At 40.1% G+C, this 16399-nt stretch overlaps 1 protein-coding gene across 2 annotated transcripts in view; it reads right to left on the bottom strand.

Moving 5' to 3' along the window:
• Positions 1-16399, bottom strand: part of LOC135485752 (U4/U6.U5 tri-snRNP-associated protein 1-like) — a 344022-nt gene that overhangs the window by 302621 nt on the left and 25002 nt on the right. For both annotated transcript variants that reach the window (XM_064768148.1, XM_064768149.1), the window contains exons 4-5: positions 13176-13246; positions 10730-10856 (exon numbers count right to left, since the gene is read on the bottom strand). In XM_064768148.1, the coding sequence (XP_064624218.1) occupies positions 10730-10856; positions 13176-13246 (198 nt within the window). The remainder of the gene's footprint in view (positions 1-10729; positions 10857-13175; positions 13247-16399) is intronic.

Here is a 16399-nt window from a genome sequence, read left to right as displayed (position 1 = left end):
GGGTGATCAAATTTACTCATGGCAATCAGTGTGAAAGAAAGCTATGATAAATGAAGTACTATGATCAAGAGTGGTTTGAAGGTTTCCACAATCCGCTCCCAGGGCCCGTCAGGAGAAATATCCACAGGAGCCATAAGTCACTCCCGTGGGGTACTTTACAGGAGCTACCTAAAAACCACTCCAGAGGGGTATTTCGTGGGCGTGAAGACTCCCATAGGATGACCCCACGAAGTGATATTGTATAGAATGTTTCAGTAATAGTTTCTTGTCATACATGCACTCATTTTGGTAGTTTTAGTTTTCTATATTATTAATTAAATTGTTATCACTGAATGATTACCACTGAAAATTCTGAGTCTACATGTATCAACCACATTAACCTTTTTTATAAGGTCCCCCTCAAGTCAAACCACTCTCACCACTCAGTATGGCCTTATTATATTATATATGGTGTCACTGATCTGATAAATGTATAAGGTTTTGGGCAGGGAGTTAAAAATCTTTCTTTAACTCTTCACATACGCTAGACCCGCGTGCGTCATAGCGTCAAAGTCCTGAATACACAGCGTCATTATTCTGATATAGTTTCCCGGGAGCACGTCACTGACGCGGCCATATTTCAGGTAGTGTTTACATAAGTGATATTATCTCCGTTGCTGTTCATAGTACAGGGCTAAAATTTTGGGGAGTAACTAGGAATTAAATTCCGCATAAACTCATGTAATTTATTTTGAATTCTAACGAAAAGTAACTGAGAACAAGGCCTGCAAACTTGGAGAGAAATTTTTTTCTACAAATTGCCGTAAAGCCAGAGAAATCACTGTCGCTATCGTCCTCATCCGACACAAAATGTTTATAATAAAAATCTAAGTCCCAGTCACTATCATCACTTCCTACCGAAACATTGATATCTGAATCTGCAAAACCTTCAAATTCTGATCCGGAGCTCGAATCAAATAAATCCATCATAAATAAACCCAGCTGGTCCCGAACAATGCAGCACGTCAATCAAAAAAAAAGATTAAAAACATTTTAAAATAGCAGACGAGGTCAACTTCCTGGTTCCGGGAACCCTGCCAATACATCGTTAATATTCATGCCTCATGAATACTAAATTAGAACGGAGTGACCTGAATAGAAATAGAAGCTTATCTCTTATTGGCCATTCAAATAGGGTCACCATGGAGCCAGCCAATAAGAAATTATGATACATTAAATTTGGAGTAGCTTGTAGTCGGCTTGCCAGAGTTTCGCACTGTTGGAATGTAGCCGAGTAATGGCGGCTCCTGGGAGAACAGCGTAAGTTTTTTGCGCCGACCAGCGGTGGCTAGCGCATGTAAAGAGTTAACTTGGTAAAGTCATCAACCACCGGTCCCAAGATAGGGCCTACAGCAACAGCTGTGTAAAAAATTGTCCGCTCCCAATTGGAAAGATTTTTGACAATGAGATTTCACCATTTCCAGAAAAACAACTATCATCTATTTCTGATAATGTGAAAATAAACAACTGTCATCTGTTTCTGATAATATGAGACCACACCAACACAGTGGGTTGAACTCAACAATGGGAAGAGCCATGCTGTGCTATTTTTAACATAACTGACCTGCCTCACAGGGCTATAAATAGCCATCCAATGCAACTATGTAGTGGGAAAAGATCGTGGATTGACCATGCGGTTTGGAAAACTTACCAAATATTCCTGATATTTAAGTTAATATCTCCTTAGTGAGAAGGAATTAATCATCCTACTGATACTTTTAACATATCAGTCAGATAGGCCAATAAGGGGACAGGTGGACAGCCACTGCTGGCCGAGGATTGAACAATATTGGAAACGAGGATCTCCAAATAAGGCCACCCTACTGCGGGGGAAACTCCGCATATGACCAGAAACAAGTTTATATGGATCATTATGTATTGAATTTTTATCTGCCTGAAGCATGGCTCCCTACAGCTACGGGGTCAACACTCAAGGGTTTTTTTGCATGCAACTTTCCCAAATGATGAAAATAGATAAAGTCAGGCATTTTTTACCATAGAACGGGAAAATCCAAAGAGATTATTTTGAAAATCTTGTGTCTTAAATTCTAAGGATATTCAAGGGTGTCCTAAGGAACAACATAGAATTTAAGAGTGTTAAGGTTTTCAAGGGGAGTCAAGCAACTATCGGCGGAAATGCACGAGATCCATCAGGGTATAGCATAGATTCGTCTCCAGGGATCTGACAGATGAACAATTTTTAGATGTGATAAGGGAATGATGGACAAGGTTAGGATATTTTGGGATGGTTCCTTGGACTGTCACAACCCAGTACATGCATGGACAACCAGTAACAGTCTGGGTCTTTACATCCATTCCTTTGTGTTGTACGTTGTGACAAACTAGTCCAGTGAATATGGTCCAGCCTAGACCAAAAGGTAAAGTATTGATTGACCTTACATCAGGGACAACAAACCAGTATATGCAAGGTCAGGACTTTTGGACCTATAACTAACATAATGATTTCTTTATTTAATCTATTGGAGTTAAGTAATACAGTGAAAAAGAAAGTGTTGAAGAAGTGTTGCTCAGCTCCTCTCTCCTTCTCTTTCTCTTTCTCTCTCGGTCCTCGGTCATCTGCGATGTGGTAAACGAAAACATTGAAAGGCAGCTGTTCATCATCCCTGTAAAACATAATGAGAAAAAAATTTTATTTTGCTTACCTAGTTATATAAGACCAACAGACACTGATAATGTGCTAATGATCAAGGAAATTCATTGATATGATTGAGAATATAGATTCAATACCTTGGATGATAATTTAGCAGGTTTGTATGCATTCGTATGTACATTTACACCGCGCGTGTATCTATATGTGCTGTTCAGTACATTTCTACAGGGGCAATCAAGGAAAGGAAAAGGATCTTTAAAATACTCAATTTCAGCACTCATGACATGTTTACCAAGGCTTCAGCAATTAATTTCAGTGGACGTATGTCTTATTAGTGAAGTCTGGGTGGTTTTGAGTCATTCAAAGGTATTTTGAACGCACAATTGTCGCTATTGTGATGAAAGTTTCTGGCTTGATTTCGCTAATGGCAATCCGCCATTGCCGAATTCTCGGATTTTTCGGCCATTATATCGGATAATTATCGCATAAATTTAGACGGACTCTGCAAAGAATCATCATTTTGTTGTTCACCTGTGCTTTATTCACTCAACGAATATAGAATAATTCATTCACCTTCGACATACCCGCAGTGTTTAGTCTAAATTCAGTCAGCAGCTGCTTGTAAAGTGAGCTCACCACGGACCACCTTACTCATCATATCGATGCACATTCTTCCTCAAATACAAACTAACACAAAGTACCATTGTCGTCAACATTATATTTATTGCTTTAATACATCTAACATTACGATTGCAATGCAAGAAAACACATCAAAATCCAATAGAACTAACTAGCTCATGTCAGTGCTATTAACTATTCATATGAGCGGGAGAATCTGTCATCATGGCGGCTAAACAGCCGCAACCTCGATCAGTACTGCACTCAATATTACCATAATCTCAGGATCGGTGAATTATTTACATTCCCCAAGGCTTATATCTCTTCTGCTACTCATTACTAAAGACGAAGTTTAAACTTAGCCAACGCAAAAACACATGATATTTCGGCAAATATATACAGTTTTTCCATTTCGCTAGAGATATAAACGAGGTATTCAGCCTAGGATGCGGAGCCATATGTAAAGTGATGTATCCATGCAAGGAGAACCTACAATAAAACCATAAAATATATCAACAAGAGGCCCAAGGGCCTGGCGCTCAGCTGGATGACCTAATAACATAGGACTGAGGGTATAAAGCAGTAAATATCGGCTTTATACTACTGTTTGAAGGTCAAGAGAACACGTTATACCACTAAAATTTCCAATGCAGAGCTGCCAGGTGGATGAAATATGATTGAACTAATCAGCCATGGTATGTAAATATTACAGGAGGCAACGGAAGATATCCCTAGTTCAGCATGTTGTATCAGTAGCTTTACAGAAAAAAAGTGTCAGAGAGGATGAGACTTCTCCATGGACAACTGTGGTATGTCCAGGCTGGGTTGTAGAGCACAAGGATACAAAATGCTGTCTGTAATTGAGAGGTATCATGATTTAACAGAGGTCAAAATAAATAGAAATTACCAGTTTGGGACTAGCACCACTTTCTTTTTTTTTTAATAAGGTAGAGATTACAGGAGTCAACAAAATTAATTTTATTGAGAGAAATTGACCTGTCCTGCAGGTGATTGGAATTTACAATACAAAGGGTCGTTTTTCATGACATTGTGCTCTACTGCGTATTCCTAGTCATAGTGAGTTGATCTGGAACCAATCTATCCTTGGCGCAGACAGGTTCAAATTGGCTATATCTTGAATAGATCGAATTGCGATGAAAATCTAATGCAATAAAGGAGCAATATCGAAGAGACAAATTAATCAAACCAATTGTCCACAGACTCGGACCCTGAAATGGCATGATGTATGCGTGCATATAAAAGTATATCAATTGGTCCCATAGAGATGATGAGGCAATGTCAATATGCCTTGTTCCTTAGTCAGCAATATGCCCCTTTTTATACGGAGAAGAAGGAGAACCCAGATAGGCCTTCACATGTCGGCTTCCAAATGGCTCGAACCAACTGTACTATCACTACTATAACTTTAAAATGCGTGCTCCTCCTAGTCCTACATGAAGCAATGTCTCAGCCAAAAAGGCAAAGTTAGCAGCTCCTTGGTAAGGCCATGTCAGGTTCCGCGCGCCTCTTCAGATACATCAAGTATTGAAAGCTGTGGTGAGCTGAGCACATAAAAGACTATGGTCACCTTAATTTGAAAATCCCTTCATAATCAAGGGCTACCTCTGACTAAAACAGCACAATAGACCACCAATTTGATCCAGCTCCTAACTGCGGGAAAACCCAAGTCCAGCAACCAAAAGTACCAAAAATACATTTTTGTTTACATTTGAACTGCACACATGCGTTTGTTTACAATTTCATTTCCCGCGAAATCTCGAAAATCAGGTGACCTGCAATCGTGGATTGAAAATAACATTAACCTCGGTTCAGCAGGTCAGCAGGTATACCGGCTGTTCCAATCATCCCCCTACAGCCAGCCGTTCAAAAGGTAATGTTATTCACCCCACATGGAGTGAAAGTAATTGATTAAGCCCCTGCATAACTTAACAGCAATGGCTTGGCTTCTGTGAGTGGTAAGGAGAATTGACAGTTTTTTTATGGGAGTAACATTATTGTGTTCCTTAAAACGTCTACTTTTTACTCATGTAAGAATCGTAGTACTAATAATAACTTCAACTTATTTTCCAGTTATGATAACACAACACGCATCTTCATGATCATGATCTTTCTCAAACTAACTGAATGACCTAATCGCCTTGGACGCACAACCTAACCACATATCAATCCGCCCCGACGATCGACACATCCATTCGATTCGATAACCCTCGATAAAGTTTGATAAATAAACTAGAACTGAGATTTCACAGGAGCACCTGTGAATTCATGACTCCAGGGTTGTTTTGAGGGCGATATTGTAAGAGTTGGTCTTGAGTATGGGGACGTGAAGGTCCGTGTGAGGCACCTGGGGAGAGAAGACTAGTTGATAGCCTGGTACCACTGGCCACCGTCAGACGACGCTGTATTGACGGGACGGACGTCAATACAGCGTCCCGTCAATACAGCGTCGTCTGACGGTGGCCAGTTGTACCAGGCTAACTAGTTGAACGATGTGATCATGGAGGTATAAATAATTATTTATACCGCCATGATGGGATCTGACACGGACACTACTATTGATCTCATTATATGAATACCATTTAATTACAAATGAAACGGCCAGGGGCCATTGTGCTCACCGTATACATCATTTAGTAGGCAGGATCATGCTTAGTTTAGAGGTGAATACGGTGAACACAATCAGGCATGAAGACTTTTTTTAGATGTGTATTGATGTCAAGTAATAAGACAGGGCAGTATATATAAGTTTATGATCCAACCAATAATTGTCTATGACATCAATAAGATCAATATCGTGTGATTGCTAAGAGTCCCTGCAATAAAAAATTCATCGAAAAAAGTCATTAATAAGCGAGATATTGCACGTCCTACTTTTTCAGTTTTGACCCCCTGGTGGCCAAATCAAGAATCATATCAGGCCAAAATTCGGTGTCAGAGATTATCTGATGTAGGGGGTTACATGTACCAACTTTCAAGTTCATAGCTTTAGCAGTTAAGAAACGTGCCATAGTTACACTCGAACGGTCAATTTACGCCATTTGACCTCTGTGACCTAGAAAAGGAGGTCAAATCCAAAAATCATAGGAAATGTGATGTATCCTTGCTAGGAGTCCCTGCCATAAAATTTTATCGAAAACAATTCACTCAAATAAGCAAGATATTGCACTTCTTCCTTTTTCCGTTATGGCCCCCTGGTGGCCGAATAAAGAATCAGATCAGGCCAAAATTCGACATCAGACGTTATCTGATGTAGGGGGTTATATGCAGCAACTTTCAAGTTCATAGCTTTACTGGTTAAGAAACGTGCCATAGTTTACACTCTAACAGCCAATTTACGCCATATGACTTCTGTGACCTTGAAAAGTTGGTCAAATTGAAAACCCGTATAACATGTGATGTATTCTTCCTAACAGTACCTACCATAAGAATTTTATTGAAAACAAGTCACTTATAAGCGAGATATCACACTTTTTAGATTTCCACTTTTGGCCCCCAGGTGGCAAAGTTAGGAATCAGATCGAACCAAAATTCAGCACCAGAGGCTATGTGATATAGGGGGTTATATGTACCAAGTTTCAAGTTCATAGCTTTAGTTTTTAAGAAACGTGCCATAGTTTACACTCTAATGGCCAATTTACGCCATATGACCTCTGCGACCTTGAAAACAAGGTCAAATTAAAAACCCGTATAATATAAAATGTATATTTGCTATGAGTACCTACAACAAAAGTTTTATCGAAAACAAGTCACTAATAAGCGAGATATCACACTTTTTAGATATCGACATTTGGCCCCCTGGTGGCCAAACAGAGAATCAGATCGGACCGAAAATCAGTGTCAGAGGTCAGCTGACCTAGGGCATTCTGTGTACAAAGTTTCAAGTTCATAGCCCTAGCAGTTAAGAAACGTGCGACTGTTAGGATACGACGACGACGACGACGACGACGACGACGACGACGACGACGGACACGGACACAGCGCTATCATATAGACTCCCCTTACGGTGAGCCAAAAAGTGAAAACAGATCATATCATATTCCTTGGCATAAATTAAAATAGGAGTGCGGGAACAAGGTTTTTTAGCAGGAGGAAAGCGCCGTCGTATTCCGATTTGGCTGGTTAGTGGTGAAATCTGCTTTTAATTTTGCAAATTAACATATTCGTTTTCAAGTTCTAACGTTGTCTGTAAAGATGCTTTCCCAATGCGTCTGGCAAGAGACATTGCCAGGAAAACGTGACGTCATTTTGGCCATTCTTCTTACCGCACGCCCTCTCTCTCCGTAAAAGTTCCTGACATGGTGTGAAGTGGGAGGGCGCACAATGGGAACCACACTGCCGCGATGTTAATAGTTTCTATTTATAGAATTCAGCGGCAGAGATTTTAGTCACGGAAAAAGTGGATTAACTCGGCTAATCTCAATGGATTTTACCCAGGAATGTTTTCAAGGCGAGAGAAACATCTGATTTAAGTACTGCGCTTATTAGATTTCATGTTCAGGCCGAAGATTGGCCTAAAACGTGGACGAAAAGAGTGCATTATCGAGTGTTGGAGAGGTCACGTGATTGGACGAGAAACCTGAACAAAGTTTTCGTGCTTTTAGCTGTCAACATCAATGGCTATAATATACTCCTGCAGAATAGTAGAACTAATAGAACTAATTTCCGAAGATTCCAATAGTTTGAACACAAATCAGAACATCAACCCATCAGCTGGACTCAGATCTGCATAAATTACGATAAATAATGAGGTCGTCGCTTCAATTTCGCAAAGAAAGTTGACTCCATTCGAAGGTTGTTTTGACCAAATTCTGTTGAACTCATCGTTATTAGGGCATTTGAACACATTCTCGTTGATCTTTTCTATAAACGTGTGAAGTTTCGTACCAAAATACGTTTCCGTAAAGGCTTAAAAAAGAAAATTCGTCACTTACAAAATCATCGCTCCGGTAGAAATAAAAATGTCACCGCCATTTTCTTGACGATAGTACTCCAGGCCAGGTAACCTCGGCGGGAAATTTAAAGCGGGGTCATCCGGGGTCAAACAACAGTTTTGCTCACTACCGCCAACTGGTGATATAAATCGACACTAATCTATTTTATATGAAAACTTCTATATCATGAAGACCTCTTCAAGTTTATTTCAAGCTTTTATCTGCAGGAATAGAGCGGCAAAAAATGGTTTATTCAATTACGCATTTTGCCACCTGGGGAGCTGAATGTGAGTCGAATCGCACATTTTCTTTTCTGTAAGCATCCTTTCCTGCGCTGTTAACATACAAAACAATATTTGAAGTGCCGCAGTTCTATGGTTACAAAATGCCCAACATGGCTGGATGGAAGGACGGACACCAATCGAATAGCTATTTGACTAGCTCCGCTGACTTTGTCAGCTGAGCTAAAAACGAGTCACTTACAAGAAAGATATATCACACTTCTAAGGTTTCCACTTTTGGCCCCCTCGTGGCCAAATAAAGAATCAGATCTGACCAAAATTCAGTGTCAAAGGTCACCTGACCTAGGGGGTGTACAAAGTTTCAAGTTCATAGCCGCACCCTGGAGAATCAATTCCCGACATTGCTGAGCATCTTTCAGTTTGCCAAGCTTGCCTGCCCTCGGAAAGGAAATATTATTCAATCAAGTCAGAAAAACTGTGTTGTAGGATCTTTCTACAAAATATTGTTTTGTTTATCTCGTGATGAGGTTCTTTCAACATGTTTTGCATCAAATATAGAGAAAAATGCACTGGAAGTTAGTCCTATGGAAAGAAACGTGCCACTGTTTTGAAACAGGATAAAGACGAGGAACAACAGACACTGCGGTATGGAATATAGATTCCCCTATGGTGAGCCTAAAAGGTTGATTTCAGCACTCATGACATGTTTACCGAAGTTAAAGCAATTAATCTCTGGAGATTTACCCCATGAGTAGAGTCTGGGTGATTTTGAGCTATCAACATGCGTTTAGAGTGCACAATGGGTCGAAATTGCCTGAAATCCCTAATCGGATGGCTATCCCCCATTTTGCCGAATTCTTGAAACTTCCGGGTCGTCAAACGGAATGGGTATCGAATAACTTCTGACAAACTCGGCTAAAAATCATCATTTCAATATTCTTTAGCTATAATTGAACCCCACACAGAGATTCGTTGGGCAGTTATAACATAACTGCGCTTTGCACCGACCAATATTCTAGTCGAGGGATAGCTAAACTTGAAGTTGAAACACAAAACGGGTGATTTGTCTTTTTGCCTCGAACCACGAAATTCAAACAGTGCTGGCAACGTGCAAACTTACATTCTTGCCCAATACTGCCAACTGGTGACATAAATCAACACTAATCAATTTTATACCAAAACCTCGATATTATGCAGACCTCTTCAACTTTATTTCAAGCTTCTATCTGCTGGAATAAAGCGTCAATATTTTTTCGGTTATTTACACCTTTCGACCCCTGGTGAGCTACCTTTTCAGTCAAATTGGGCTGAATTTTCTGTCAGCAGGATATCATCAGCTGTTCTTCCTGACGGCAAGATTTCAAATGCCTATGTCTTAGGGTTCCAAAATGCCCAATCTGTCCATGGACGGATGGAAGGACAGACACCACTCGAATACCTACTTGACTAGCTACGCTGACTTCGTCAGCTCAGCTAACAATGTGTCTCCAACAGCTTTTGGATTAAAAGCCTCGAGCAACAAAACAACAGCAAACAAATTTAACCCCAAGAATGTCAGCCATCTGTTTGATTTTTTACAGCAGGTCTGAATTGTAACGTTCCCTGCATGGTGATCGGCTGTCTATGTCTATGTCTGAAGAGAATTTACTACAGGATGGCCCAGAAATATTATCCCTCAAACAATGGATGTAGAGTAACCAGCATAGTCTTTGCGCCTTAGAAATTATCTTATTTCAGATATCTGTTACGTTTTAAGACAGCTCGCAAAAAACATCTGGGATAATATTTCTATTTACAACTACTTTATTGAATAGATATGGGTCATTTTTTCACAGTTTTTTACCGACAAAGTGGTGTCAGAAGAATTGAATTTCATGCGGCCTGTCATTATTTGACAGCAGCATACTGATGTCATGACCACCAGCGAAAGCTGCTTGGTCATATCAGCAGACACTTCAATCACTTTCCAAGAAGTTTCACCGGCAAGTCTGGAGATAAACATGAAAAGCCGGGACTGTCTTTGGCTGTCCGTAGCACATCTCGTGAAACAAGAATACTTTCAAAAAGGATTATTTTGAATCATATTCATCAACATAAGATTGAAAAGAGTACACTGCTCATCAACCTACTCCTCAAGGTAACATTTTATTTGTTACCATTTGAAAATGGTATTCATGGATTCAAATCACTTGCCTAACAGTCTGTAAATCAAAGTTCCAAAGTTTTGTCCCATTCTATTTTTCTGATACTCAATTTTCTTAACCTACCCAAGTTTCTGATTAATTTTTCGCTTTTCCCTAATTGCTGCCAATTTTTCCTTCATTGCCTCAGTTTTCTTCAGCTCACCAAGGTTGACTGGTGGAGCATGGAAATCTTCATCTTCAGGTTTATCCTCTGGAAAAAAAAGGCAAGATTCATTTCAACAAAAGCATCCTTACCCCCAAGTGATGGGCCAATGTTATCAACAAAGATTGTTGACTTTAAGTATGCAAGCAAGGTGAGTTAGGCAGTGGAATAAACCAGATAAGAACAAAATGCCCTCTCTTAGATCGAGGGTAAATAAGACAAATTAACCATGGACGAGTTAGGAGCAGTTTGCTGCAATTATCAATTACTATGGCAAGTGTATTGCTGTCTTAAGCCCTTAAATTCACAATGTTTAGGATATCGATGTTGATTTCTTCTAGGGTATTCGCCAAGATTGATATAAAGTCGCTCTCAAACAGTGCAATACCCTTGTGACAGACAGCTCCATGGTTTTGCAGTGACAGTTTCATCCCGAGATCAGGCTTTTCTAACTCCTTCGTCATTTAAACCCCAAGAAAAAGCCATAAAATCAACTGCGAAGAGCGGCTACTCCAACTACTTCACACATTAGTTGTATAATTCGGTAAGCAGCGCAGAAGCATAATTGGTGTAACGGCAATCGCCGATCTAATGTATAAGTGAAGTGCAGTCGGGAAAACAACCAATGGGAAGGTGTGCTTGGATAACGATGCTGGAATGTTTGATTTCTGGGCTCTGATTCGGCGCTTTTTTCTACTGCTACAATCTGTCTGAAGGGTATGGACTTCACCAGGGGTTTGGAATATCGACAGACCAAGTATATTGAAAACCACTGGTTATGTCAGGAAGCAGAAGTTTTTACGGGTACAGAGTTACTCTTTCAATTGGATAAATGTGTAACTTCGGCCGCTACTCTGAGGTCACAGGAGTAAGCATGATTTCGTAAAGTGATGCAAGTGAAATGGAATGGTCAGGGCCACTGCACTAACCTCCCTCACAGACAGTTTATTACATATGACTAAAAAATTTACCAATGATCCAGCCTTTACTGTTTGATTTTAGCCACCAGGTGGCGAAACAAGGAATCAAACTGGACTAAAACTTAGTCATCAAGGTTTACATCCTCCTTGTACATGACCAAACTATTTATATCGACGTTGTTCCGTTCATGCTTGAAATGGCCGTCATTACAATCTGAATGTGATGAAATACCTCATCCACGAAACTACAAAGACTTTTTGTGGGTCTTTTTCCAAAAATTCAAAACAGGTTGTCATGTTGCATTTAAAGTCTTTGTCCAAAAAACGTCCTCTTAAAACAAAGTGATTTTCAAAGGGGTTTATGCGCACTATATTGGTAGCATATAGAAAATATCGGAGTGATCAAGTTTGTTCGTGCAGACGATGATTTGAAGCGAGGTGAGTTTGGCCATTGAACTGTTTAAGTCAGCTCAAGATGGGAATGAATATTCACTTTAGTAATATCAAACAGGGTTACATTACAGCAGACTCGAAGATATTTAGTAAATCGCCACATTTACGGCATTTTGCTTGAATTATACATGCCATACACATGCAATGGAAGCCAATACTGGGGTAGGCCTAAGGGTTTAACAAGGTTTGGGTCAGCCAGGGATAGGGGTTAGGGTTAAGGGCTAGGATTGAGGTAAGGCCTAAATGCATGTCATTTCCTTCCTAACCTCAGTTTTGAATAAAAAGGTATAAATAAGACACGTTTCAGCTGAAACCTTGTTTCGGCTTTTTGCATTATGATTCTATGAACCTTTTATAATGGCCCAGCCTTGAAGATTTTGGTATGTTAAGCCTTTCTTTAGCCTTTCTTTGGTTGACCTATATATAAGGCGAGGTGAGAAGGTTTTTGCTAAGCCACCCTGTAGGGCCTAGTTGCCGGTGTAGAAGATTAAAATGTCCTAGGATAGAATGCCCGGGAAACAAAGGGTTCTATTATGCGCTTCAATCTCAGGGAAATACCACTTTCTAACTGCTCGTTATGAAAAATTTAGATTGGAACTATGTTTAGAAGTGAACGTACACACTCTATATACATTCGCAAAATGGCCATCACTTCATAAGCCTCGGCTGCAATGCCTTAGGGCAATGCCTTATGTGTAGCGCGTTCAGTACATTACAGAGACAGGTAGGATCGAGGCTGTTTTGCCACTTTTGACCAGACGACAATTTCCAGCTTAAAATCTGCCAATTACTGCCAATTACGTGAATAGCTATCATCCTAACGTAACAAGAGTTCAAAATATTGCCTTAGTATCCTGGCACATTTTCTGGCCCAGCTACAGCAAATTCCAATGAAAATGCAACTACTTTGCTGGAACTACTTTCGGCCAGCTCCAGTACAAACCATAAGCTCCGCTGGAAGCCAGCGTAGCTAAAAAGGTCCTGATGTACTTACTCTTTTTTTGACTGGAGGTTGAATAATCTGGAATCTCCAAAGGTTTGAGACCTAATTTGGCACGAAGTTTGCTGAAAGTTTGAAAGAAATTCTGTAAAATTCTCCCACCACAGAAGTCACAACTGACAAAATATCTTCAAGAAACTATTCAGCTGTGCCTGTACACAGTGTTGTCAATAGAAGCCGGCCACTGGCAAAAAAAGTTCTCTACTCCAAATTACAGGGCTGGTTACTTTTCGACAGACTGACCACAAAATGAAACGGCCAGGGGCCATTGTGCTTACCACATAGATATTTGGTGGTTAGGAATTCATCCTGGTTAAGAACCATTTTACACATAGTATATGGGTCAGACATAGTATATGGGTCAGATCAAATCGAAATTTGGTGTCCGAGTTAACATGATGTAGGGAATCATGTGTACCAAATTTCAAGTTCATAGCTCTAGCAGTTAACCAGATCGGACCGAATTTCAGTGTCAGAGGTCATCTGACCTAGAGGATCCTGTGTACAAAGTTGCAAGTTCATAGCTCATGCGGTTCAGGTCAAATCAAAAACCTGTATAATATGTAATGTATCTTTGCTGGGAGTACCAACCATAACAACTTTATCGGTTTATCAGTTAAGAAACGAGCCATAGTTACACTTACACTCAAACGGCCAATTTATGCCATTTGACCTATGTGACCTTGAAAATTAGGTCAAATCCAAAACCCGTAGGATATGTGATGTATCCTTGCTAGGAGAACCTACCATAAAATTTTATTGAAAACGAGTCCCTCACAAGAGAGACATCACACTATTTTGCATTCCACTTCAGGCCCCCTGAAGTGGAAGTTGCCAAGTCAAGAATCAGATCGTACCGAATTTCAGTGTCAGAGATCATCTGACGTAGAGGGTCCTGTGTACAAAGTTTCAAGTTCATAGCTCACGCGGTTCAGGTCAAATCAAAAACATGTATAATATGTGATGTATCTTTGCTGGGAGTACCAACCATAACAACTTCATCGAATACAAATCACTAATAAGCGAGATATCACACTTTCTAGTTTTCTGGTGTCAAAGTCGAGAAACAGATCAGACCAAAATTCAGTGTCAGAGGTAACCTGACCTAGGGGGTATTGTGTACAAAGTTTCAAGCCAATAGCCCTAGCAGTTACGAAATGTGCTACAGTACGCTCAAACGGCCAATTTACGCCATTTGACCTCTATGACCTGGAAAAACAGGTCAAATCGAAAACCTCTATGAAATGTGTCGTTTCCTGGCTGGGAGTACCTACCATAAAAAATTCATCAAAAACAAATCACTAATAAAATGGCCAGGGGCCATAGTGCTCACCGTAGAGATATTTGGTGCTTTGGAATTCATCCAGGTTAAGAAACATTGTACATGTATAGTATATAGGTCAAACCAAAGTCGGTATGACATGTGATGTATGGTTGCTTCAAGTAAGTACCATAAGAATATCATCAAAAACAAGTCACTAATAAACGAGATATTGCACTTTTTACTTATTTTAGTTTAGGCCTCCTGGTGGCCAAGTTGAGTACCAGATCAGATCGAAATTCGGTGTCCGAGGTCACATGACGTAGGGAGTCATGTGCACCAAATTTAAAGTTCATAGCTTTAGTGGTTAAGAAACATGTCATAGTTACAATCAAACGACCAATTTACAACATTTGACCTCTGTGACCTTGATAAGCAAATCAGATCAAAAACTCATATGATATGTGATGTATCCTTGCTAAGAAAACCTACCATCAAAATGTTATTGAAAGCGAATCACTAATAAGCGAGATATCACACTTTCTAGGTTTTCACTTTTGGCCCCCTGGTGGCCAAGTCGAGAATCAGACCGGACCTAAATTCAGGGTCAGAGGTCATCTGACCTAGGGGGTCATTTGTACAAAGTCTCAAGTTCATAGTCTTAGGGGTTAACAAATGTTCCACAGTTACGCTCAAATGGCCAATTGACGCCATTTGACCTCTGAGACGTTGTTAAGTATCCACCATAAAAATTTTACCAAAAACTATTCAGTAATAAGCGAGATATGGCACTATTCAAATTTTTGGTTTTGGCCCCCTGGTGGCCAAGTTAAGAATCAGACCGGACCGAAAATCAGTGTCATAGGTCATCTGACCTAGGGGGTCATGTGTACCAAGTTTAAAGTTCATAGCTTTAGTAGTTACGAAACGTGCCATATTTACACTCAAACGGCCAATTCACACCATTTGACCTCTGTGACCTTGAAAAGTACGCCACATCGACCTGATTTTTTGTCAACATGTAGAGCTACATAACAGGTGTCTACCAAATTTCCTGCTCCGTAAAAATACATCACGAATGCTTCTGCAAACACCCAAGGCCAGCTTCGTGACGCCGGAGTTATCAACAGTGTAGCAATGCTTCACAACCAACGTAACGTCGCCACAACAAGCACAGTAGCCAGCGACGTCAGACCTGTCACTTGAACAAAAACCATCCGTCAATTCACATCGTAACCCCACTGATGAGCCTTTGCGATGCAAAATAAATGAGGCGAAACGTGTCTGGAGGTCTATTTAATAGTATCTATGCTTTAAGGAACTGTACACAGTGCCGCCTGTTCCCATATTTTCATACCTTGTCTTTTTTGGACGGCGAACTTGCATCATCACGGAGATGATCCTGTGTCTCATGGATTTTAATGCCACGACCAAGTCGTGATTTTATGCTGATCAATAGGAACGGACATTCATTGGCATGTGAGTTAATATCATGTCTTTTATCGGCCATATTCAAATGTGGTTCCTGCTCCGTAACAAGTGGCCCAAGGGCCTGGCGCTCAGCTGAGTTAATATCATTAATATCTTCCCGGTGTTCAGTTCATTATGCATGAAAATGGCATGCTCCATGGTATTTGATATCCTTTTGCGTTACCAATGTTTTTGGTTGACATAATTATGCCAATGTTCATTCCTCAATCCTGACCATAATTCAGGTGAAATCATCGTATGAATATATTTACCGAAACATGAAGTTTATGCCATGAATGAGGACACTCATTGTCATAGCCTCGTTCACAAGTACGAAGTATTTTCCCACGACTATTTAAAACTGCTTGGCTCCTTGCCAGTTAAATAACATGTGACTATACACAAAATAGAAAACTTTGATGGAAATTGTAAATCATTTTTTTATCTATCAGGGGAAACAAGCTGATGATGATCAAATAAATCATTC

This window comes from Lineus longissimus, chromosome 3, assembly GCF_910592395.1.
Source record: "Lineus longissimus chromosome 3, tnLinLong1.2, whole genome shotgun sequence".
Taxonomy (NCBI): domain Eukaryota; kingdom Metazoa; phylum Nemertea; class Pilidiophora; order Heteronemertea; family Lineidae; genus Lineus; species Lineus longissimus.
This window is presented reverse-complemented; position numbering and strand designations above follow the sequence as displayed.